The 26,650-nt window shown below is 44.9% G+C and overlaps 1 protein-coding gene across 1 annotated transcript in view; it reads left to right on the top strand.

The window, feature by feature from the left end:
* KATNIP (katanin interacting protein) overlaps window positions 1–26,650 on the top strand; it is a 201,618-nt gene that overhangs the window by 152,423 nt on the left and 22,545 nt on the right. Inside the window, exons 17-22 of the mRNA XM_065412567.1 lie at window positions 1,361–1,436; window positions 9,240–9,417; window positions 13,582–13,747; window positions 19,095–19,252; window positions 19,736–19,800; window positions 23,540–23,650. Coding sequence (XP_065268639.1) covers window positions 1,361–1,436; window positions 9,240–9,417; window positions 13,582–13,747; window positions 19,095–19,252; window positions 19,736–19,800; window positions 23,540–23,650 — 754 coding nt within the window. The remainder of the gene's footprint in view (window positions 1–1,360; window positions 1,437–9,239; window positions 9,418–13,581; window positions 13,748–19,094; window positions 19,253–19,735; window positions 19,801–23,539; window positions 23,651–26,650) is intronic.

The following is a 26,650-nucleotide window of genomic DNA, read 5'->3' as shown; positions in this document are numbered from 1 at the left end:
TTTTTGGTCTCCAGGTCCTGTGGACCCCCCCCTCTAGGCTGGGGGGGATCCTTTAGCAGTGGGCTTCGCCCGCCCGCATCCTGGATCCCAATAGGACCAGACTCCTGTACCCCACTGGTCTGGGTCTGTCACACTATTAATAGAGCCTTGGATCTTTATTGGGGCATGTAGACATTATTGTAATACAAATAACATTTTTTCCAGCATTTTTAGATTCTTTTTTTATTTTATCTCTAACTTTCTTGCACTACAGTATATTTAAGTGTTGATTCACTTATCAACCTTACTTATGAGTTTAACACAGTTTTCTTTCTGGGCATATGTAAATTCCCATGTGATGAAAATGTATAAAAAGCTCTCATATGCTAGTCAAATGTGATATACATTCAATTCACAAATACTGTGAGACTTTGTAGGCTCTGGATAGGAATAGAAAGGGATAAATATCTGACAGACTGTGCTGAGGGATGTTACCAAACCTCTCACATCTATGATGTAATAAATAAAACTGAAATCCATACACTCTCCTTCCAATGGTCAAGCAAATACAGCTTACGTCTTGATTTCACATACAATACTAAAGAGTGTGTGTGTGTGTGTGTGTGTGTGTGTGTACACACATGCGCATATATATGTATAAATGTGTCCTTACAAACTGTCATTTACTAATATTGGGGGAAAATGGGAGAATCATTTGTTTTAGTTTCCACCTTATGAGCAAAGAAATTTGGAGAAGTTGGAAAATTGCTCAGGGGAACAACTCCTAGCTGTATTTACTATTGTAAAGTACACATTCTGGATCACACCAGACTCCTGTACCCCACTGGTCTGGGTCTGTCACAATACATTATTACAAGAGTCTGTAGGGTGTGAACACAGGGTTATATTCTGTCACAATATGGAAACAGTAAATCCACACAGCTAGTGTGGAATAGAGTTTGTGTATTTGGATTAATGGACCCACATTCTGGCAATTCATCAGAATGAGACCAAATTGCAGTACACCAGAATGAGAATCTTTTGTTCATTTATAATACATAGCTACAATAGTGTCATGTGAAATAAGTGCACCATAAGTGATAAGATTTCTTTGTAAATTATAGTTTATCCCTTTCCTCTAGGTGTCTTTTTTTTCTTTTTTCTTTTCTTTCTTCTGTTCTTACAGATTGTCCTTCCCCCTGTCCCGGCCTGTTGTCATGTCTCATTATTTTATCTGTCAAATTAAGATTGTGAGCACTCTAGGTCCAGGGCTTGTCTTCTTTCTTGTGCACATAGTTCTTTGCACATCAATAACACTGTATCAACAATACACTATATACTACATATGAATATCCACTGCACTTCTTGGTTTACTTTTTAGGTTCAAGAGCAAGTGATGGTGTCAGACCATCTTTCTGAGCTTACACCCAAGGTACCCGGGGTATACACTGGACAATGTAAGTACTGTGTTTTGCCATTTTTTCTTGTAATATGTTAGTTTGTATATTACATACCACATTCTTTCACCCATAACATCTGCGAACATTATCATGTGAGATTTTTCTCCAGCACAGTTGTGTACAGACTCCTGATGAATGTTAGAATGAAGTAAAGAAGAGTAAGTAAGTGTGCATAGGCTGAAGCTTTGTTCATTATGGAATTTAGCACACTATAACATTTGGAATTTAACCCAATTTTCTGTAATACTCAGAAAAATGGCATAAGTTAATTGACCAGTCCCTGAATGAAGGCTGATTTGAATTAGCTCTGCCCCTGTCAGTTTCTGTGTAAACTGGTAGGATGTCTCTGGACAGGTCTACACTAGGAGTGCTTTAGTGGTATAGGAATACCAGTCTAGTGTACCAGCTAAGCGCTCCCTTCACCCCCCCAAGAATGAAATAAGTTATGCTGCTAAAGTGCTGTTTGCCAGCTAACTGCATCTGCACTGGGCTTTCAGCTGTGTTATTCAGGGCTCACACCTCATCATACCCTTGACTGACGCAGCTATGCTGGCAGAACTCTGTAATATAGACCCAGCCTCAGTAGAAATAGAAAAGCAGTAATCAGTAGGAGCAAATCTTTAATGGCAAAGTGTTATAACAAACACAAACAACAAAATACCTCCACAGCTAGGGTTGAATCAGTAGTACCTGGATAAAGATACCTACCTTCGCACAGGCATTCTCCCTTCTCTACCACCCCAGCAGCCCTTCTGTAACTCTCCCCATGAGCACTTGTACAAAGAGAGAACATCTCCAGGGACTGCCCTTGCCCCATCACAGTCTACTTCAGGAGACAAGACTCTTGAGCTTGCCAGTTGAAACTACTATCGATTAGCATCCATGTAAGCTCTGCAGAGATCGCCACACTTAGGGTAATTACTAATGTGCACAGCATGAGCTCAGCGTTGTGCAATTATTAATAGCAGGTTATATGTAGCTGGACTGTACAGTTTGGCTGCCTTGCTGTTCGTTATACAGAGTATCATGAGTATTAGTGCTTCTTCAGACTTGGTGAAAGGCAGCTACTTGTGGGATTTATTGTTATTTATGAAATGAGAAATATTTTTACAGTTACTATGGTGGACTTATCCCGCCTGATGCATTGTAATTTTACCTGCTGTAGCTAGATATTGATACTTGTTTAGTAAACCTATGAGACTGTGGAATGTGAAAAGCCACCTGTCTGTATGTATACAATACTGCTGCACGCTACTTTGGCAGTCCTGCAGCAGCTATCTCACACTGCTTTGTGGGCAATTGTTACCGACCTTTCTGTGTACCCCTGTGCCCTCCCCTCCTCTGGTGTCAAGTTGCCAGGATGCCCCCTCTCTCATTTTAAAACTGACACAGGGCCAGATTTTGCCAATTTGCTGTTGGATTTGAGTATCTCAGCATTGCTGAAATATTACTCCAGAAACTCCACAACATGCCTCACACAGCCTGTTGGAGCTGTGCCGAGACACTGGATCTCATCGCCATCTAAGGAGACGCCTCAGTGCAGGAAGCTCTTGTGGCCAGTCACTGCAATAAAGACCTTTCTGTGAACATTGCTAACAGATGACCACGACGGGCCACAACCAGAATGCTGACCAGTGCAGGATAAATAGCAAACCGCTCAGGAGAACCTATATTCAAACCAGGATGACAGAAAATGGTCCAGGAATAGATAGGTGTCCTGTCCACTTTTTGAGGATCTGGATAGGATTTTGCACTATTGCACAACCTCCCAAACCAGGGAGGCTGTGGAACCTGCTACCTTAGCTTTTCCCTATCCTGAGGATGACCAGCGAGACTCTTCGGAGGAGGATCTTGATGAGGCCATTGAAGAGCTTAGGTTCTCTAGGTTCTCTGAGAGTTAGGTTCTCTTTGGGCCCACAGGACCCTGATGCCAGCCTGGAAGAAGGCAACCCTGATTGCTGCCATATAATAACTAAACCCAATTCCCAGCTAGCAAACCTGGCCAGGACTGAAGAGGGAGATCCTGTGGAGAGAACCTCACCATGTAAGTGTCTAGCTTTACAATTTATTATTGTTGTAGTTATTGTGTTTACTGCTGTACTAGCTTCCATTCGAGGTGCCCCATGGTTGCAGCCATTGTAGGTGAATGTGAGCTAGGAGCCTTGCTGAGTCTTCAGCTCCCGCCTGCATCCATCCCTTCTTCAACCCATGCTGTCCACTACCGTCCTCCCTTGTACACATTTTCAACTGGGCAATTGGCCTCTGTCACAGTTCCAGTGTAACTGCACCTGTATTCTCCCTCCATGGTTCATTGAGGGCACCTACTTAAAGGTTTCTGGCCCCCAGCCATCACCTCTCTTTGGCAGAGAGCCACATCTCACTCTTTCCAGATCAGGTCTTTTTCAGGCTGCACAGTTCCCTGCCTACACTGTGATACCCCCAGCAACCCAGACTGTCTAAACAGGCCAGCATCTGTGCTTTGCTTTCTCTCCAAAGGCTGTGAACAGTGTAATTACCCTCAGTTACCAAATACCACACAGCTCTTTCTAAGCAAACACATTTATTCTTAAGGTGAAAGCATTAAAGAGAAAACATAGTAAAACAATAAAAGCGCACACACCCATGCTTAAAAGCTTACTGGAGGTCACCCCAACTCCAACCTCAGGCTCTGGTAGCTGTAAGTCCTTGAAAACCCACAACTAGGTTTTCCCAGTAGTTACAAGTTCATAACTGTCTCAGATTCAGAACCAGAACAACAAGCGGGGCAGTTCATCTGGTTTTTTTATACAGCTCAGGCCTTTGATCGCCACTCTCTGGCAATAGGTAATCAGCAGACAAAGACCCTCTCCTCAGGGTGTAGCTTCAAAAGGCAGGGTTTTTTGCATATCCAGAGGTGGATTTGCCTTAACCTCCCTCTAGCTATTCCCCAGGAAATCCACTTAATGCATATTGTCCCAAAAGTCCATTTTTGTCTGGCAGATTTTCAATATAGTTCTTTGAACACGCAGGCCTCTCATCCTATCTCCTCTCTAAGGAGCTGACATACAATCCCAGCCCACAATAATACTTAATCTTTGCATTTAATAGAATGGACCCTAAAGATACTTAAACTTAATTCAATAAGGTTTTTTAAGGATATTGTAAAAAATGGACATGTCTGTCACAACCTCTGTTTCATACTAAAGTCCAGACTATCAACCATTTTTAGTCCCACACCACAGAGGGCGCAATTGCTTGATATTCGTCTAGATATTGTGGGGGATATCTGCACGGTCATTCCCCCCAGAATAGCTCGCAACTCTCTCTTCCATTTCTGCAGCATTTCTTGGGGAACCATCTTGGGCAGGTGAGGCCAACCTGTGGCTCCGGAGCCACATGCGGCTCTTCAGAAGTTAATATGCAGCTCCTTGTATAGGCACCGACTCCGGGGCTGGAGCTACAGGCGCCAACTTTCCAATGTGCCGGGGGGTGCTCACTGCTCAACCCCTGGCTCCGCCATAGGCCCTGCCCCCACTCCACCCCTTCCCTCCCCCTCCCCTGAGCCTGCAGTGCCCTCACTCCTCCCATCCACCCCCAAGCCGCCTGCACGCCACGAAACAGCTGATTGGGAGGCGCTGATCGGCGGGGCTGCCGGTGGGTGGGAGGCACTGGGAGGAACTGATGGGATGCTGCTGACATATTACTGTGGCTCTTTGGCAAAGTACATTGTTTAAATTCTGGCTCCTTCTCAGGCTCAGGTTGGCCACTCCTTGGGAAATAACTTCACAGCATATCTCACTGGTCTGCTCTTTGCCTTTTTGAGTAAGGCCATTCTCTGCCTTCTAGTCACCCGCCTCAGTGCAGTGTCACAGAGAGTCAGGATAGCCTAAAGGGGATGTAGGGGGAATTACTATTCAGCTCGCTGCTGGGTGCCCCCTGGTAAGGCCTCCAACACCATATAAACTCCTCTAAGGCACACCAAACCTGCAAAGCCAGACCAGGAACATAATTCCCAGCCTCCAAGGCACAACAGCAAAGCCAAATAGTATATACTGAACAGACAAAAATCCCAGTGCAGCCAACCCTCCTCATGTACAAACCACTCTCCATATCTGAGGTTCCCCAACCTGGGTAGACTCTCAGTGAGGTAAAATCAGAAATACATATAAAAATGCTATTGTAGTCTGTATGGAATAGGAACAATAACTGCCTTTGTTTTTTTTTCTTACTCCCACAGCCATGGCACCTGCAGTGGCCAGATCTTCAAGGATGGGATCTTTATCTACAGCTGAGCTGCTTGCTAACCTGCAGGGGAGAAAATGGAAAACTCTGGACAAAAATGTTATGGACCTCATCAAAGTCCTAAAGTAAAACCAGAATAGCGGAGAGATGGAGGCATTATTTGAGAATGGAGAGGGAAAAAGAGAGGGAACTCTACCGGGAGATCATGGGATCCAGAGAGTGTGGTCAAGGACAGCATGATAGTTTCCAGGGAGAGCGGTGCTGTGGCCAAAGACAGTATTGACAAAGAATGGGAGATGCAGAGCCAACTTCTGGAGGCAATGTAAAGCCTAAATGCTCTGCTGCAATGCATGTTGATGTAGGGCAGCAGGTGCTGCAAGTGTCATACAGCAGGACTCAGCCATGTTCTGCAGCCCCTAGATAATAAGAGATACTGGGAACAGCAGCAACTCCTCCCAACTGTAGCCCCTCCTCCTATGCAGTCCTCCCAAGGGCCGTTCCCTTCCCAGAGGCAGATCTGGGCACTGAGAACATTTGCACATAGGAACCAGGGCCAGCACCAGCCCAGCAAGCAGGTGCTGGGGGCGGCCAAGGGGAAGGGGCGACATGTCGGGCTCTTCGGGGGCGGGTCCCTCGCTCCTTCTCGGAGCGAAGGACCTGCCGCCGAAGAAGAACGCGGCGCGGTGGAGCTGCTGCTGATCGCGATCGCGGCTTTTTTTTTTTTTTTCCCCCCCCGCAGCTTGGGGCGGCAAAAACCCTGGAGCCGGCCCTAATAGGAACAAGGCTCTTTTGAGCCTTCCAGCGCCCCTGGTAACTTTGAGCTTTGCCACTCAACACCAGAAGGCCCTCGAACAAGAAGAAACAGAGGCAAGATGTATATGTCCCTATGACTTTAAGCCACCCTCCCCCTTGTTTTGTTTTACACTGCACTGTTGCACTTTCAGTTTTTACTTCACTATTGTTTAATTAAAGGTTTCTTTCTAGTTGTTAGTTAATAGATTGTTGTTTAATGTATTAATAAAAATTGTTGTTTCATTATTGCTTCTGCTTCAGTTAAAGCTTTATTTAGTTTGTTACATAGCTGATTGTGGTTACATAATAAAAACCATTAAAATTCATACATAGTGAGTCATCAAATCATTTTACATGGAAAATCCTTAAACCTGAAATAATTCACAGCACATTTTCTGGCCCTGAGACTCAAAATAACAGCAGTAGGCGTCTCTGATAATAGTGCCTCAACTGTTTCTGTTGGATGCCTTGGTGGCTGCTCACACACTGCTGAGTGAGTCTCTGCATCTCCACCTCACACCCATCATTAAAGCTTTCTCCCTTACTCTCACAAATATTTGCAAAATCCAAAATGCTGCTGTAATGGTTGGAACTTGTTTTCTGCTGCTTCCAACCTATTCCAGAAGCAGTAGCACCTCCTTTTCAAAAGCCCAGATGCGTAATCCACTGCCATTCTGGAACTAGCGGGGCGATAGTTGAACTGTTCCTTCTGTTGAAGCATCCTGTGAACAGCTTCATTAACCAGGGAAGCAGAGGATAAGCCAAGTCTCCCAGGATAACTGGAGCAACCTTCCCACCATTAATGTCCATAGTGATCCTGGGGGCAAACTGTCCATTGTTCATTAAGGTAAAAAGAGCTGAGTTCCAAAAGATCCTAGCATCATGGACCCTTCCAGGCCACCCTGCACTTATATCTGTTAACCTGCCGTGGCAGTCAACCAGCCCTTGGAGTACCATGGAGAAATAAACCTTTCTGTTAATAAATTCCTTTCTATTTATAAATTCTTCATCCTAGTGTGTATGTGGAGGAAGAGAGGGGTGCGAAATAATAGGCACCTGAGTCCATCAATTGCCCCAATACAGTTTGGGAACCCCAAGTGTGCAAAGCTATTAATGACCCCCTGAGCATTACCAAGCTGTGTAACCCAGTGTACCTTTTCCATGGCAACACATACCTGGATGACAGTGGCCCCAGTAGTCAATCTCCCCATGTCAAACTGATTGGCTAAGGATCAATAGCATTTGGGGATGGCCAGCTTCCAGATGGCAATGGTGACCCATGTCTCCACAGGCATGGGGCACCATGTATGGTAAGCTGTCACTGTAGCTCTGGGATTAGTTCAGTACAGATCTCAAAAAAGGTTGCCTTCCCCTCCTGAAATTCTCTTGATTTTAAAATTGGCAGTGGTGGAGAATCCACCACAAAAGTTGGTAAATTGTTCCAATGGTTAGTTACTCTCACTGTTAAAAATGGATGCCTTGTTTCCAGTCTAAATTGGTCCAGCTTCAACTTCAGCAGCCAGTAGCTCATGTTAGACCTTTCTCTGCTAGATTGAAGAGTCTATTGTTAAATATTTGTTCCATGTGTAGGTTCTTGGACTATAATCAAGTCACCTTCTCTTTGTTAAGCTAAATAGATTGAGTTTGAGTCTATCACTATAAGGCATTTTTTCTAATCCTTTGATCTCATGGCTCTTTTTGGAACCCTGTCCAATTTATCAACATCCTTCTTGAATTGAGCATGCCAGAACTGGACACAATATTCCAGCAGTGATAGCACCAGTGCCAAATACAGAGGTAAAATAACCTCTCTGTTCCTACTTGAGATTCTCCTGTTTATGCATCCCAGGATCTCATTAGTTCTTTTGGCCACACCGTCCCAATGGAAGCTCATGTTCAGCTGATTATCCACTCCCCACCCCAAATCTTTTTCAGATTTTTAATCAGCATGTTGTGTGGTACCAAGTCAAATGCCTTACAGAAGTCTAAGTATATTACATCAACACTATTACTTTTATCAACCAAACTTATAGTCTCATAAAAAATATCAAGTTAGTTTAACAGAATCTATTTTGCATTCCATGTGGGGTGGGGACAGTTGGTGGCAGGGGAAGGGAAGGGGCAGGGAAGCAGCTACTTGCTGGGACCAAGGAGGGGGAGAGCAGATGGCAGCTAGGAACAGGGAAAGGAGCAAGAGAGCAGGTGACAGCTAGGAACAGGGAAAGGAGGATCAGGAAGCTGCTGGAAATGGGATGGAGGCAAATGTAGCCAGCTGCTCCAAAATTGTGTGAGGGCATGAGTGCTTCACATCATCACCAGAGCTCCTGCAGCAGGGGTCAAAATCATGGGACTCTGCATAAAATCATAAAAGGTGGCAGTAGTGGGGGTGACAGAGTATTCTGTCAGGAAGATTCTCTTAGCAGCAGTTTGAATGGACTTGATGGGGTGAGTTTGCAGGCACTGAGTTCACATTTTAATGCCCGCTCCCAAAGATTTTGAAACTCCTGCATCTTTGTGGATAACAAGCTACTCTGAATTCCTTAGATCCCCTGCTATCTCCAGTTACTGTTAGCAAATCTTAGTTAGCCCTTGAACTTGCATACTGTTATTTTGCACTTTTCTGGATGCACCTGGAAAAAAATGAAAGGAGGTGCTTCCTTCTTGTTGTATGCTAATTATGGAGGTTTGGATTAATAAACTGATCTGCTAGTATGTGCTTTAGGATAATTTCTTTGGTGCCTCCTGCTACTGACTGATAAATATGTATGTGTTCATTCTTATTTTTAGGTCTGCAGCTAAATTTCACCTTATCCTGGGGAGACACACATTATCTTGGACTGACCGGATTTGAAGCAGTAGGAAAGGATGGTCAGGCTTTACCAATTACTATGGATCAGATTTCTGCTTCACCACAAGATTTAAATGACCTTGCAGAGTACATGGAAGATTCCAGAACATTAGACAAGTAAGTAGAAAAACAACTGAAAACTCTAAGTATCTCCTGTAGTGTTTTGTCCTGTGTGGGCTGTTTCAGTGATAGTCTTCTCAATATTCTCATTAGTCTGAGATTTTAGAGTTAATGAATGAGAACTTATTATAAATACATATAAGTTAAATTTATAAAATGATATAATTGTTTAACCCTTATTATATAATGATGATAATAACAGCAACAATAATAATTAATAATAATGTAAACTCGCAGCGGTGCCATCATTAGCTATGACCTGTGTCAGATTCCTGTGCCAGCACGTCCCTGCGGCCCGCTGCTTCCCACAGCTCCCATTGGCCGGGAACGGCAAACCACAGCCACTGGGAGCTGCGGGGGGCCTTGTCTGCGGATGGTCAACATCAGCAAAATGTCTTGCAGCCCGCAATCAGGTTACCCTATACAGTACAATTTTGCAGACCTGATCTCAGCCCAAGTATTAATCATTTTTGGAAAGTTTGAGCAAATATAGGTTCTTGTGACCCCTTCCTTTAAAAAAAAAAAAAAAAAAAAAAAAAAGCTGTGTGCTAAAATGTAGAGGTAAACACTGGAACTATGTCAAGCAAATAATCTTCATTATGGAGAAACACCTTTCAGTTTTCCAGTGAAAATGGGTTATGGGCTGAGTTATGTTCATATGAAAACTATGTCACACACACTCAAGTAGTTTTCCTGGTAGCTCCACCTCGTTTAATGTGCATTGGCTCATGCATTTGAAATATGTTATGTGCCTAGAAAGTAAAGTTTTCTGTAAAATTAATTGGATTCTTTCGGCAGGATCACATTTTCACCATATGCACAAACAGCACCTACCATAATGGGGCTCTCGTCCCTGATTGGCTATCTAGGTGTAACTGCATTACAAATAATAATAGCTTGTGTGCATAGTACATAAAACATTTATGGTGCAAGGAGCATGTTCAGTGAGACAAGAGAACACTGGAGTTCTTGCCTCATAGAATAAAATATGTAGTGACTTATGCAAGACCTTGTTTCCTTAAGTGAATATTTTGCACAGGACAGACCTACCATTTTTAATTTTTTTAAAATAACAAACCTAAGGAATGCTCTTAAAATAACTTGTGAAAGAAAATGTTACGGTTGCATAATTAAGCACTCAGAAGTCAGGCAGGGAGCACTCTTTTGGCAGCAAATGTAAAAAAAAATATTACATATAGTAACATCACTATGAACAATTAATTTGACTTCTTTAAAATATTTGTAATAAGTACTTAGTGTAATGTTATTTTACTTCAGACTTAAGTTATTTAGAAATAAATCTGTCACATCTTTTCCTTCACTGAGCACAATTCTACACATACACTGCAGAGGTTCTCGGAAATCATACTGTGCAATGATTTAATTAAAGCTTGTATCATGCTGCATAAACAAATGGGCAGAGTTAAGACTACATGGGCAAAATTAACTTTGTCATTTCCTGATTTTTGAGTGGCTCACTTTTGCGATCATAACGTTTTAATCATTAAAAGTTATTGCGTTGAAACCTCATTCTTCTTTTTAGATTATATGTCTGCTCTAAACTGAGGTAATTACAACTGTTGTCCTCTCAATGTCTAAAAAAGGAAGACTGATATCTAGCTTAAGGACCTAGCCTACTAACCCGGATGAAAATATATTCACCAAATCATAGAATCATAGAATATCAGGGTTGGAAGGGACCTCAGGAGGTCATCTAGTCCAACCCCCTGCTCAAAGCAGGACCAATTCCCAACTAAATCATCCCAGCCAGGGCTTTGTCAAGCCTGACCTTAAAAACCTCCAAGGAAGGAGACTCCACCACCTCCCTAGGTAACGCATTCCAGTGCTTCACCACCCTCCTAGTGAAATAATGTTTCCTAATATCCAACCTAGACCTCCCCCACTGCAACTTGAGACCATTGCTCCTTGTTCTGTCATCTGCCACCATTGAGAACAGCCGAGTTCCATCCTCTTTGGAACCCCCCTTCAGGTAGTTGAAGGCTGCTATCAAATCCCCCCTCATTCTTCTCTTCTGGAGACTAAACAATCCCAGTTCCCTCAGCCTCTCCTCATAAGTCATGTGCTCCAGACCCCTAATCATTTTTGTTGCCCTCCGCTGGACTCTTTCCAATTTTTCCACATCCTTCTTGTAGTGTGGGGCCCAAAACTGGACACAGTACTCCAGATGAGGCCTCACCAATGTCGAATAAAGGGGAACGATCACGTCCCTCGATCTGCTGGCAATGTCCCTACTTATACAGCCCAAAATGCCGTTAGCCTTCTTGGCAACAAGAGCACACTGTTGACTCATATCCAGCTTCACGTCCACTGTGACCCCTAGGTCCTTTTCTGCAGAACTGCTACCTAGCCATTCGGTCCCTAGTCTGTAGCTGTGCATGGGATTCTTCCGTCCTAAGTGCAGGACTCTGCACTTGTCCTTGTTGAACCTCATCAGGTTTCTTTTGGCCCAATCCTCTAATTTGTCTAGGTCCCTCTGTATCCGATCCCTACCCTCTAGTGTATCTACCACGCCTCCTAGTTTAGTGTCATCGGCAAACTTGCTGAGAGTGCAGTCCACACCATCCTCCAGATCATTAATAAAGATATTAAACAAAACCGGCCCCAGGACCGACCGTTGGGGCACTCCGCTTGAAACTGGCTGCCAACTAGACATGGAGCCATTGATCACTACCCTTTGAGCCCGACAATCTAGCCAGCTTTCTATCCACCTTACAGTCCATTCATCCAGCCCATACTTCTTTAACTTGGCAGCAAGAATACTGTGGGAGACCGTATCAAAAGCTTTGCTAAAGTCAAGGAATAACACATCCACTGCTTTCCCCTCATCCACAGAGCCAGTTATCTCATCATAGAAGGCAATTAGGTTAGTCGGGCACAACTTCCCCTTGGTGAATCCATGCTGACTGTTCCTGATCACTTTCCTCTCCTCTAAGTGTTTCATAATTGATTCCTTGAGGACCTGCTCCATGATTTTTCCAGGGACTGAGGTGAGGCTGACTGGCCTGTAGTTCCCCGGATCCTCCTTCTTCCCTTTTTTAAAGATGGGCACTACATTAGCCTTTTTCCAGTCATCCGGGACCTCCCCCGATCGCCATGAGTTTTCAAAAATAATGGCCAATGGCTCTGCAATCTCATCCGCCAACTCCTTTAGCACCCTCGGATGCAGCGCATCCGGCACCATGGACTTGTGCATGTCCAGTTTTTCTAAATAGTCCCGAACCACTTCTTTCTCCACAGAGGGCTGGTCACCTCCTCCCCATACTGTGCTGCCCAAAACTGAGAACCACATTCATTTACTGCATCTCTTGATTTATTTTTTTCTGATAATTCATTAAGTATCTTTTCCTGAGTTGTCTACTTGCACTGCAATCAGATGGCCTAACTGCAGCACATGTAGGTGTAGCCAACTCGCCTTGATCCAGCTAGCTCACGAAAAGTAGCATGGAAGCCATGGCAGCAAGTCCAGGCTAGCCACTCGCGTCTGTACCCAGGGTCCTGGCAGGCTTTTCCTCAGGTGGCTCGTCCACCACTCATGCTGCCACAGCTTCACTGCAATTTTTAGCAAGCTAAAACCTAGCATGGGTAAGCCTGTATTTATCGCAATCATGCCTCATGATTGCTCATTCTCCTTCTAGCCTCTTTTATCAGGTTACATAGTGTGCTCTATCTTTTTCCATGTATATTCTCTCTCTCCCCCTGCCCCCTTTTTCACATATATGAAATATAAACATATAAAAAATTAAGTTAAAAATACTAAATCATGAATTCAAACAATCAAAAGTTAGGTAACCTTAATTCTGGCATTTCCTAACTCAACATTAATTTGTCTTCTTGTAAGTATTCATTATGATACTGGGTAAAATTTTCAAAAGTACCTAAGTGACTTAGACACTTCAGAAAATTTTACTCACTGTCTTTAATTACATGATGATATAGTGTAGAGTGCTTTTTAAACTTTCAGACAAAGGCATAATAAAATCTAATGTCTGGAGGCTGGAGCTACTCAAATTCAGACTAGAAATAAGGCACATGTTTTCCTGCGATCAGTTTTGTGTCCGTTCTGTGTACTGTTTTCTCTTGCTATTTTCCGTTGCTTACCAATTGCCAGTCCATCACTAAAGGATTTTTCTGTGTTTGTAGGTTAATAGATGGGACTAACATCACTGTTGAAGATAATCATATGTGGCTTATTCCTTTCACTTATGGGGAAGATCACATTATCACAATCTATTTTGATAAAGCTGAAAATATTGCAGGGCTTCGCTTTTGGAACTATAATAAATCTCCAGAGGATACCTATAGAGGGGTGAGTGAAAGAAAGTGGCACTGCCAGCAGAAGTGTTCAACCACCCATTAGAAAATTTGTGCTTTGATAAATGAATGTGGCTGCTTTAATGTAATAGCATAAATCCTTCTAAATTATCTGACTGAGTTTCATGGCAGGTTTAATGGGTTTCTGTCTTCCTTCACAAACAGCAAATACAAGAAAAAGAGCCAGAGAGAGTTCTAAGAAAATCACAGGGCCTGATTCTTCTTTGAGACACACAATAGCACATGGTGCCAAATTCATTGAAAATAACAAACGGGTAGGTGGGGAGAGGACACAGCATGGATGCCTTCCATATGGCATTAGCTCCTAAAGCATTGAGGTTCTAGAGTGTGGGACACTCTTTCATAGAAAATCTAATTAGGAAAGACACTGATAGCAGTTTGTGGGGCACGGGTTTCCATGTGCTTTCTTACCTGGAGGTAAGTTTTGTTCTCCTTTTATTTATTGTATCACTGTATAAAATGCCAACAGGAATTTTTTTCTAAAAGATGCCTTGGTTGTCTTACTGGCTGGATGCCTTTCAGTCAGGACCCATCCCCCAGTTCAATGCTCATTTTCTTCTTCTTCACGCGTTGTGGATGTCGTGGGCAGAGAGAAAGGGTTGACAGGTGATTTGTTCCTCATTTTTATATCTTTTCCTCCTCTTTGAGAATCATCTCCAGCTGGGGTTCAGGCAACCGAAAGTTTGTGGACGGTAACTTTCAACTGTTCTATTGCTAAGATGTAAATTTCTTGCTCACACCCTTCTTCCTGCCAAAGAATGGCCGCTTAATCAAGTGATAGTCCATATGATTACGCTGACACCTGGCTGTGGTGCTGGCTAGCTTTTTCTCTCTGGGGAACTAGTTTGAAGCTGTTTCCCCAGAGTTGGAACATGCCATATACAGTAGAACTTTACAACGTTATATATGTTGCCACACATTTTACCAGGGCGATAATGTTCAGTAGACTATGAGTTTTCAAATGATACCTCACATGGCATACTTTGTACAAAATTTATCATAGTCTTGTAAAAGTGGTGAACATAAGAGTACAGACTGTCACAACACATTGTCCAAACCATGAGAACAGCCATGGGTACTAGGATGGGTCCCCAATATGTCAGCCTCTTCATGGGCTATGTCAAGGAAGAATTTATGGAGAAAGGCACCACAAAAATCAATGATATACCTGAGATACATCAATGATATTTTTATCATCTGGACAGATTACCTAAAGTCCCTCATAGATTTCCACCACAACTTTAGCAACCACCACCCATCTATGAAACTCTCTCTAGAACGTTGCCACACATCATCAACTTCCTGGACACCATGATCAGCATCAATAATGGAACCATACAAATGACTATGTACAAGAAACCTGCGGATCACCACACTTACCTCCAATGAGCCAACAACCACTCCAGACACACCAAGAAATCTGTTATCTACAGCCAGGCACTCAGATGCCATAGAATTTGCTCCAAAGTGAAAGGGGGGTGAGCTTAGTAAAATTGCCACTGTTTCCCATTGTTTCCAAAGGGACTGAAGCCACAGGCTACCCTCAGAAAACTGGCCCCCATTTCATTAAAAAGTGTGCTGTCAAATTTCTCAACCACCAAATGGACAGTGTGTGATATCAGTGATCAAAATATGTGAAATATGACCCAAAAGTGGAACACCTGTTTTTTGTTACATGTCACATACACCTTAGTTGGCAGATTAAAACTTGCCTAAGGATATTTTCTCACTGTGTGAATTAAATAAGCCTTTTTTGTAATTTTTGGAAAATCACGACTTCTACAGTGCAGCCATCAGGGAACCCGGTGAGGGTCACAGCAGAGTTTGAACCACAGACCATCACATTCCCAGCCCATCTTTCTAACACCTGAAGTGCAGGAATAAGTGTTGTTCTCTCAGTGGAGCAGCCACTAGAGGGGAAAGTGACATGTACCTGTTTCCAGTGGCTTAAGTAACTATTTGCTAGTCAGCTGTACAATACTGGGTTCTAGTCCTAGCACTGGGGTGGGGTGGCCTACTGATGATTAACAGGATAGCTTTTCACATTGGTTTGTCAGTGTAGTTGAGACTAAATTCTGTCAAATTACTGAACTGGATTCTATTCCCAGCTGTGCTAGAAATGAACTTGTGCAATTCTGCTACTTGATTGGTAAAATGGGACGTCTGATACTTGACTGCCTCCTCAAATAGGTGTTTGAGGTATGGCTCAGTAATAAGGGCTGTAAAATGCACACAAATATAAGCAGCAGTGAGTAGAATAGGTGAGATTTCAGCCTGGGCTCTCCTGGCTCCCAGGTCAGTGCTCCTTCCCTTAGGCTAAAGTATATTTTTTGATTGGACTCTCTCTCCTCTCCAAATTGGGAGCCTGATTCAACTGAAATGTAGTACATCTAAGAGTGCTGCTTGCCATCTGACTATAAGGCTGTACCAATTCAAGATGGCTACCTCTTTGCTCTTTCATTTCCAGTGGGGCTGCAGCCAGTGGCGTAGCCAGGTTTTAAGAGCAGGGGGAGCAAACATAAAAAAGGCGCCTCCCCTTGGCTCCTCCTCTGGCCACGCCCCCCTTGGCTCCTCATCCGGCCGCTCCGCGCCCCCCCCTTTGGCTGGCTTCTCCAGACCCATATATTGCCAGGGCCCTGCAGGCACCCAGGAGCCCCCTGCACGCACCCTGACACCCCCCCGTGCCCCGGGCCAGGCCGAGCCGCGGTGGGGTCCGTGTCCCTTTAAGAGCGGGGCTGGGCTGAGCCAAGCTGGCGGGGGGGTGGCTCCATTCCCCGCTGCAGGCTGATGCCAGATCCTGGGCTGATCGTCTCCTGCACCAGCTCCGGGTGGGGCTTTGCTGCGGCTCCCCCCGGGCCGGGCCGTCCCCTTCACCTGCACAGTAGGGGCGGGTTGCATGAGGGCAGGACCTGGTGCCATCCGCCTGGCGGGCCCTGGGGGGCACCGGGCGAGATGGGGTGTTGTGGGGGGCATTGGGCAGAGGGATGGGGCACTGGGCCCCAGGCCGAGCTCCCAGCGCACACTCGATCACTCACCTTCCTGTCCGGGCCGAAGGGGAGGGACTCTCTCTCAGTCTCTTCCCCGACTGGGGAGGGCGCGGGGTCCCACTGGGTCTCCGCGGCCTCGCTTGGCCTCGAGGAGGCAGCGGCGGCTCCGTGGCGCTGGTAGTCCAGCCGGCGGGGCTGCTGAACGCCCGCTCCTCCATCTCCGCCTCGCCCCAAGCACAGAGCACGCCAGGCGCGAACCCCATCCCAAGTTAGCCCCCTGCTGGGGCCGAGGGCTGAACAGGTCTGGCAGGGCAGTGCGGGGGCTGCTGGAGCCTGGAGGGGGAAGCTGGGGAAGGGGTGGCATGGCCTCAACCCCCTGGGGCTGCCTGCCCCGCGGAGGAGGCAGAGGGGTGCAAGCCGCAGCAGGACCCCAGCCCCCCAGGAGAGGGGATCTGGGGCCAGCCCGGGGAGGCAGGAGCAGCCCTGGGGGTGCTGGGCGTGTGGAGGGCAGAGCCCTGGGAGAGCCCCAGCCCCGTGGCGGGCAGCGCTGCAGAGGAGGAGCCCGCGGCGGGCGAGGGGCAGCTGGCGGGCAGATCCCCTCTCCCCGGCAGCTTCCTGCTTCCCTCGGCCGGAAGCAGGAAGCTGCCGGGGAGAGGGAAGCTGCCCGCCAACTGCGGAGCGCTCGGCCACCGCGCCCTGAGCCGCCGCAGGAGGCGGCTGTGGCGGCGATGTTGGGGCCGCGTGGGGCGTGATAGCTGAGGAGCTGGCCCCTTCGCTCCTCTGGCCACCCCTGTCGCCGCCCCCCCCCCCCCCAATGGCTCCTCCGGAGTCCGGTCGTGCTGCCCCCCCCCCATTTGCCTGCAGGACCCCAGCGGCGGCCCGGCAGGCGCCGCTTTTGAAAAATTTACTGAGGGGAAGCGGCTGCTTCCCCTGAACCCCCCTAGCTACGCTACTGCCTGCAGCTACAGGCTACCCCCAGAAAAGATGGCTGCCATCTATGTTTTGGCTAGGAAACTGCGGGGAGATAGTCTGTGACACAGTCCTTGGCTAGAGCAGTGGAAAGAGCTCCCCTGAGAAAGAGGTTACATGCTGCAGTGCTGGGGCTCAGTACTGCCAACCCTCACAATTTTGTTGTGAGTTGTGTGATATTTGGTGTGTTTCTTAAGGCCCCTGTCTCTGGAGTCATGTGAATACATCTGAATTTGAGCTATCATTTTTTAGGAGGACATTTCTAACACTCTTAGTTGTTGGGAAGAGCCAGGAAGCATGACACCAAAGGCTAAAACTAGAAGGCAACTACCAAGAGCCCAGCTGTGTTATTTCCCTGCATTCTGCTCTTTTTCCTCTCACTGCAAGCATCCCTGCTCCATCAATATTCCTATATACATGGCAAAAGTTGACGTGGAGAGCATCACTATCTCCTCTTATATGTCTCCCAGAGCCCTTCAACACTTGCTGTATTAAAAACCAAAGAAGTTCTGTAAACAAAAGCTTTCTTCAAAAAGATAAAGGTTGGTAGGTCTGACATCCCCCAGTGTAAATCCAAACCCCAAACAGATTTAAAAATTACTAAAATAACTGCAGATCTGACAAAAAGTGGAACTATAAACAGTCACTCCTCAAACATTCAACCTTGAATTCCAGAGCACAAAGCTAAACTCTCTTCCTCTTAATTCTGAGGTTAATCAGTTACTTCTTATTACAGGTGAAAGCAGTTGCTTAAGTTGCTACTAGTTTGTATTTTGCTGATGCTAGTAAAACCAAATTTACTAACTTTAAACAGCAATGTAACAACAATCTAGGGGAAAGTGATACTTACCTTTATTAAAATAAAATCATTTACTTTTAAAATTCAAATTTAAGATTTAAAAATACAGCACTTCTATCGAGAGCCTATATACATTCAGACAGGCTCAATAGTGATCATAGCAGTGTCCCATAACTTACTTCCTTGCTTTTTAGGTTTGGTGTTGTGGGATGTCACTCTTAACCAGCCTCCGCCCCTTTTAAATGAAGGGTGTTTTTTTATGGAATTTTACTAGGAATTAAAATTAGCATATTGGAGGCTAAGCTCTGAGTGTGAGCACGCTAATTGTTCCTGGGAATTTTTATCTCAATGACATTTTGATTTACACTTCTTGTGTCACTAGTGAGGTATATGTATTTTACGCCTTCTTTTTTGTAAGAATTCAGATTCCAATGAATTTGTCAAAAGGGAGATGAAATAAGTTCAATACAACAAAAGTATCTTTAATAATTAAGTTGTTTCAGCCAGTGAAATTAACATATTTGTATTAGATCCATATGTTTTAAAATAAGGTGTTCTTTCCCTAGGCTAAGGTTGTCCATGTCTTGCTGGATGGACACTGTATCTCCCCGCCAGAGGGCTTTCTTATCCGAAAGGGACCAGGCAACTGTCACTTTGACTTTGCTCAAGAAATTCTCTTTGTTGACTACTTGAAGCCCCAACAGATTATCAGACCATATGGGAGGTAAAATAGAATGTTCTTACTATCTAAACCTTACACATTCTCTTACCTATTCCTTGAAGGTAGTCTGTTTGGATGGGCCTCCCTGAAGCAGATGCATTATGAAGTGCATGGATACAAATATCAAGTACTTTGGGCATACTTTTTTAAAATTACATGCACTTAAATCTGCCCTCAATTGTGTGCCTAATTTTCACGTGTGCTTACAAAGACTGTATGTGCAAGTGGCCAATTAGATGCACAGTGGACAATTAGCATGAAGAAATAAATGTGTGTACAAAATAGATGTGGCGTTCTGCACTCAGCTGTGAAAATAAGGCCCTCTTCTTCCTGTAGTTTCTCAGAGAATTCCTGTGCTGAAAGCAGATGGATAAATTCTCCAAATTCACTGGTTTGTTTTTGTTTTTTGATCGTTTTTTGGTGGAGAGTGTCTGTTCTTTACTAAATATGTCAGGATTTTAAAATTTTTCTTGTGTATTTTGGCAGAACTGATTCAAGTGGGATGGAACAAGCTAGTATGGACTATGAAGCACCATTGATGCCATGTGGTTGTATCCTTCCCTATCATTTTCTCACTTGTATTATTATGTATAGTATCTTGTGATTATTTTTATTATTATTATGGGTATTGCAATTCTGTTTTGTTTTTTTTTGGTCTCCCTGAATCCCTCTCTCTTGACCCCAGCGTTTTCAGAGTTCCTCTATATGGCTTTGTTTTAATTTAAGTGAGGTACCTAAAGCATGTGAGAGGCATCATTAAAATACAAATAAATATAAATAGCCTGTACAATAAAGCATGAATATGTAACCCCAGCTTCAAACTCTCCACTGGCTCCGCCTCTAATTCAGGATCAATTCTAAAAACTGCCTCTTGTTTTTAGCCTCCATACAGAATAAAGCTGGACACGATTTAAATAAGAAGGACAAAAACTAGTGACATGAATGTAGGTCAGGACGTAACAATGGTTTGTACTAAACTATGTTAATTGTATATTTTAAACTCAATTTTCCCGAGTAGAGAAGTTGGATTGGGAATTTCTTTTCTCTCTATCCAAGTGGGAAGAAGAGGACATTCAAAGTAATTGAGAGACAGTGAATTCAAAAGCGATAAAAGGCAATATTTTTTCACACAAACTCATTGCTCCAGGATGTCACTGAGGCAAAGAAGTTAATGAGATTCAAAGAAGGATTGGACATTTCCACAAATATCAAGATTATACAGTGTTATAACAGTAAACACTAAAAACAAGGTTTAAAAGGCTATAAATCCACCTGCTTCTCAGGGCTCAAGCCTCTCTCTGTTAGTGGTTAGGAGATGCCCCAACCAGGAGTATTCTGTCTGCTACCCAAGATCCATAAACCTGGAAATCCTGGATGCCCCATCATCTCAGGCATTGACACTCTTACAGCAGGATTATCTGGCTATTTGGACTCTCTCCTCAGACCCTAGGCTACCAGCACTCCTAGCTATCTTTGAGACACCACCAACTTCCTGAGGAAACTGCAATGCATTGGTGACCATCCTGGCCACCATGGATGTAGAAGCTCTTTACACCAATATTCCACATGAGGATGAACTACAAGCTGTCAGGAACAGTATCTCTGATGAGGCCACAGCACACCTGGTGGCTGAGCTTTGTGACTTTGTCCTCACCCACAACCATTTCAGATTTGGGGATAACTTATACTTTCAAGTCAGCGCACTGCTATGGGTACACAGTATGCCAACATTTTTATGGCTGACTTAGAACAACGCTTCCTCAGCTCTTGTCCCCTAGTGCCCCTCCTCTACTTTCGCTACATTGATGACATCTTCATCATATGGACCCATGGGAAGGAGGCCTTTAAAGAATTCTACCTGGATTTCAACAGTTTCCACCCCACCATCAACCTCAGCCTGGACCAGTCCACACGAGATCCACTTCCTGGGAACTACAGTGCAAATAAGTGATGGTCACATAAAAACCACCCTATACCTGAAACCTAGTGACCGCTATACTTACCTACATACCTCCAGCTTCAATCTAGGACACATCACACAATCCATTGTCTACAGCCAAGCCCTCAGATACAACCGCATTTGCTTCAGTTCCTCAGACAGAAACAAACACCTACAAGATCTTTATCAAGCATTCTTAAAACTACAGTACCCACCTGGGGAAGTGAGGAAACAGATTGACAGAGCAAGACGGTTACCCAGAAGTCACCTACTACAGGACAGGCCCAACAAGGAAAATAACAGAACACCACTGGTCATCACATACAGTCCCCCACTAAAACCTCTCCACAACATCATCAACGATCTACAACCTATACTGGAAAATGATCCCTCACTCTCACAGATCTTGGGAGGCAGGCCAGTCCTCACTTACAGACTGCTCCCCAACCTGAAGCAAATACTCACCAGCAACTACACACCACACCACAGAAACACTAACCCAGGAACTTATCCCTGTAACAAACCTCGTTGCCTACTCTGTCCCCATATCTACTCTAGCAACACCATCAGAGGACCCAACCACATCAGCCACACCATCAGGGGCTCATTCACCTGCACATCTACTAATGTGATATATGCCATCATGTGCCAGCAATGCCCCTCTGCCATGTACATTGGCCAAACCGGACAGTCTCTACGTAAAAGAATAAATGGACACAAATCAGACACCAGGAATGGTAACCTGCAAAAGCCAGTAGGAGAACACTTCAATCTTCCCTGGACATTCAGGGGTAGCCGTGTTAGTCTGGATCTGTAAAAGCAGCAAAGAGTCCTGTGGCACCTTATAGCCATCCTTCACCAAAAAAACTTCAGAAACAAGGCTTCAAAGAGAAACTGCAGAGCTACAATTCATTTGTAAACTTAACACCATTAATTTGGGCTTGAATAGGGACTGGGAGTGGCTGGCTCACTACAAAAGCAATTTTCTCTCTCTTGGTATTGACACCTCATCATCAACTATTGGGAGTGGACCACATCCACCCTGACTGAATTGGCCTTGTCAACACTGGTTCTCTACTGGTAAGGTAACTCCCTTCTCTTCATGTGCCAGTATATTTAAGCCTGTATCTGTAATTTTCACTCCATGCATCTGAAGAAGTGGGGGTTTTTACCCACGAAAGCTTATGCCCAAATAAATCTGTTAGTCTTTAAGGTGCCCCCCCCCAAGTCCTCGTTGTTTCTGTGGATACAGACTAACACGGCTACCCCTCTGATACTTAGGAGATGCATATTATCCCACATCTGCGTACTGTGGGGTTTCTTGCACTTCTGTGGTAAGTATCTGGCCCTGGCCACTGTTGGAGACAGAAGTCTGGACTTGATGGACCCTGGCCTGATCCAGGATGGCAATTCCTATTCCCAGTTACTATGTGGGTCTGGGATTAGTCCAGCACAAGGACTTAAAAGGATGATGCAAGGTCTTCAAATCTTACTTAGTGCAAACTATTTAATCAAAAGTCCGGTGGCTGGAAGTTCAAGCTAGACAAATTCAGATTGGAAGTAAGGCACAGTTTTTTAACAGTGAAGGTGGTTAACCATTGGAACAATTTACCAAAGGAAGTAGTGGACTCCACATCACCTGGAACTGGATGTTTTTTCTAAATGCCATGATCTTGTTCAATCAGAAGTTATTGTACTTGGCATAGGAATTACCGGGATAAATTATATGGCTTGTATTATGAAAGAGACGAGACTAGATTATCATAATTGTCCCTTCTGACATCAGAATCAGTGAATCTGTATACCAATTAATTGTATCCCATATAAACTGTTAGCTAAATGGGCTTTATAGTTACCCGAATCCTCTCCTGAATTGCAAATCAGGATACCTGTGTCGTGTATTTGTGCATAGCTTATTTAGTTTCATAGTTAGTTGGCTCATCATGTGACCCGCACCTAGGGAAGACTGTGATGCTTGAGAAAAAGAATATGTATGGTATTGTGAATGCAGATTATTAATTAGAGAGAAGACAACTTATGGTAGAAACAGTCTAAGTCAAGGAAGGAATATTTGACCATTATGACAATGAATTAGTGAAAGTAATAAGAGAATGAAAAAGAATAATGCAAGATGTTACCCATGTAAATAAGACTGTAGAAAAAAATGCATGATGTACTAAATAATGTGTGCCCCTGTAATTAAAGACAGTATCATAATGCATACACACAAGTGGGCAGAGCAAAGGTTGCACAGCCATTTCTTCACCTTAGAGATTTAATATTCTCTTATCACTTTCTTCTGAAATAGAAAAAATGTTGGAATCAAAATTTTCCTTAATAACAACTTTCAGTTATTTTCCAGTTTCAGCTTCTAACGAGCTGGGGTGATCCATACTATATTGGTTTGAACGGACTAGAGTTGTATAATGAACATGGAGACAAAATCTTACTCACTGAAAACAGTATCCTTTACCAGACTGAGCTTCTTTTTCTCTTTCAAATGCACTCTTCAGTCCTTGATGGACCCTATCCTACCATCATCTGCTGACCTATACAAAAAGTGCAGTATTACCCCTTCTGACTAACTGTTGTGATTGCTCTTGAGTTTTTGGTGATATTTATTGAGGTACAATTTCATAAAGTTGCTGCTTCATCAAGTGGCCTCTTCACATTCCTGTCCTTGGGATGGGCCTGGCAATGCAGCTTGGACTGGTGGATCCTTCTCATAGTAGTGCCCATTAGAGCAGTGCTTCTCAAAGCCAGTCTGCCGCTTGTTCAGGGAAAGCCTCTGGCGGTCTGGGCCGGTTTGTTTACCTGCCGCGTCCGCAGGTTCGGCCGATTGCGGCTCCCACTGGCTGCGGTTCGCCACTCCAGGCCAATGGGGGCTGCGGGAAGGGCGGCCAGCACATCCCTCGGCCCGTGCCACTTCCCGCAGCCCCCATTGGCCTGGAGCGGCGAACCGCGGCCAGTGGGAGCCGCGATCAGCTGAACCTGCGGACGCGGCAGGTAAACAAACCGGCCCGGACCGCCAGGGGCTTTCCCAGAACAAGCGGTGGACCGGCTTTGAGAAGCACTGCATTAGAGCATTCTCATGGCTCCTCCTGCCCCTCCCCTCACTGTTCTTGAATGTTCTGAAGGCAAAGCTATAGAAGGGAGTGGTGGGCTCCAGCTGCCTCAGTTCCTTACAACCACAATAGCAGACGGACCAGGAATCTCACCAGCTTGAGCTGACCTGAATTTGTTGGAACAGATTGTTCCCAGTGCCTGCTTATTGACCTAATTATCTATTCAGTTTAGTTAGGCTGGAGCTGTTCATTTTGATTATTTAATTTATTTTTATTTTAATTATTTTACTTTTATTTTTTATTTTGTTGGCTCGTGTGCCTTGGCACAGATCCACAGTTCCAAACCACCACCAAAAGGAAAGAAATCAGGATTCAAGAGGTGAGCTTCTTGAATGTGGTCAACAACGTTGGGCTTTTACCATGGTTACATTGGTCTGAGGCAGCCTCTTGCTCTCTTGGGGAGGAGCCTCCCTGGCTACAGCCAGACACAAGCACATCTCTCAGAATTAAGATTGTCTTTATTCAAGCTCATCTCTCTCTCAGGGTTTCTGAATACTAAGAAGGTCACCCTTTTTTTCCTACAGCTTTTAACAGCTCACTCAGCATCCCCCATTGATCTTCTTCCTGCACCCAGAATATTTTTAAATGATCTTCTGGACCTTAGAACCACACAAGTTTTCATTATTCTTCGGGGTAGGTACCTTCATTTTAGTAGCACAGTGGCTGGGGCTTTGTCTTGCAGTTTCCTCATGGTCCCATGTTTTTATAGCTCTAGCAGGTGTGACAAAGTTCCACCTCTATCTAGGTGGGTCCTGCGCTTATTGGTGGATTTTCTTGCCTCAGAGATTCACCATGTGGGTTGGGGAACAGCCCAGAGACCTTCCCCTCTGGAAGAACCCACAGTCCAGGTCAATTGGGAGGTTTGGGGGGAACCCGGGCCCACCCTCTACTCCGGGTTCCAGCCCAGGGCCGTGTGGACTGGAGCTGTCTATAGTGCCTCCTGTAACAGCTGCATGACAGCTACAACTCCCTGAGCTACTTCCCCATGGCCTCGTCCAAACACCTTCCTTATTCTCACCACAGGACCTTCCTCCTGGTGTCTGATAACGCTTGTGCTCCTCAGTCCTCCAGCAGCACACCCTCTCACTCTCAGCTCCTTGCGCCTCTTGCTCCGAGCTCCTCACACTCGCACCACAAACTGAAGTGAGCTCCTTTTAAAACCCAGGTGCCCTGATTAGCCTGCCTTAATTGATTCTAGCAGCTTCTTCTTAATTGGCTCCAGGTGTCCTAATTAGCCTGCCTGCCTTAACTGGTTCTAGCAGGTTCCTGATTACTCTAGTGCAGCCCCTGCTCTGGTCACTCAGGGAACAGAAAACTACTCATCCAGTGACCAGTATATTTGCTCTCTACCAGACTCCTGTACCCCACTGGTCTGGGTCTGTCACACAGGGCAGCTCTTATTTTCAGCTGACTGTTGTACCTCCTTCACCAGGCTGTTCTCATTCTGTATAGCGTTACTCTGCAATATTCCAGCTCTTTTTGCAGGGTGGCCACTTCAGCCTTTAGGTCCTCTAGTTCTTTACCCTTCTCCAAGTCAGACTTCAACCCTTGCTTGACATTAAGCTGGTTCTGGGGTGCAGTTAGCTCCTTCTATAGTAGCGAAGACTGCTGTTCCCCAATCTCCTTTTCAGCTCTGTGGCGGGTTAGCCTCTGCTTCCAGTTTTTGGCTTGCACTAAGAACCTTTCCCGTGAAAAGCAGGTCTCAGGGATTTCAGCCCAGTTCCCATCAGTCGTAGCAGCCTTCTCCTCCAGTTCCCTCCAGCCCATTATTATATAGGTCTGCTGAGTAACTGAGGAGTCTACTGACATTATTGCAGCTTCTTCTGTGTACTGGTTCTTAGTGTTCGTGCCATGGGATTCCCAGTCCTTTGACAAACAGCCAATTTTCCTTCTTGGAAGGCCTTTCTGGAGGTTTGAGGGGTCAGACAACTCCCCTGTATCTACACCAGCCTGCCACTAATCTACTTCTGGGCTCAGCATGTGCGTGCAGGTCTCCAGCCATGCTTTAGTGTCCTGGTCACACCATCTTTCACAGTCCTGGACCAGTTTTCCCTGCAACCCAGCTTCTTCTGCCACAGTGTGTAGGCTAATGCTTCATTGGGAAGTTTCAGGAGCTCACTAGCCTTAGTCTCCAGCTTCTTTTACCTCTGGGTAACCCACTGCTCCAAGGTATGATTGACATTCAAACTCCAGTTTCTGCTTCAAAGCTTCTTTCATTGTTCTGCTCAAGAAAAGGATCTCTCTCCCTTCCTTTGTACTTTTCCTTCAGCATATTCCCTCACATCTCTGCAGTGGGAGGAGCAGTTCTCCAAAATTAGCAGTCCTGACTTTTGTCCT

Source organism: Emys orbicularis, chromosome 10, assembly GCF_028017835.1.
Source record: "Emys orbicularis isolate rEmyOrb1 chromosome 10, rEmyOrb1.hap1, whole genome shotgun sequence".
NCBI classification, from domain to species: Eukaryota; Metazoa; Chordata; order Testudines; family Emydidae; genus Emys; species Emys orbicularis.
Note: the sequence above shows the minus strand (reverse complement) of the source record. Positions and strands in the feature narration are given on the sequence as shown.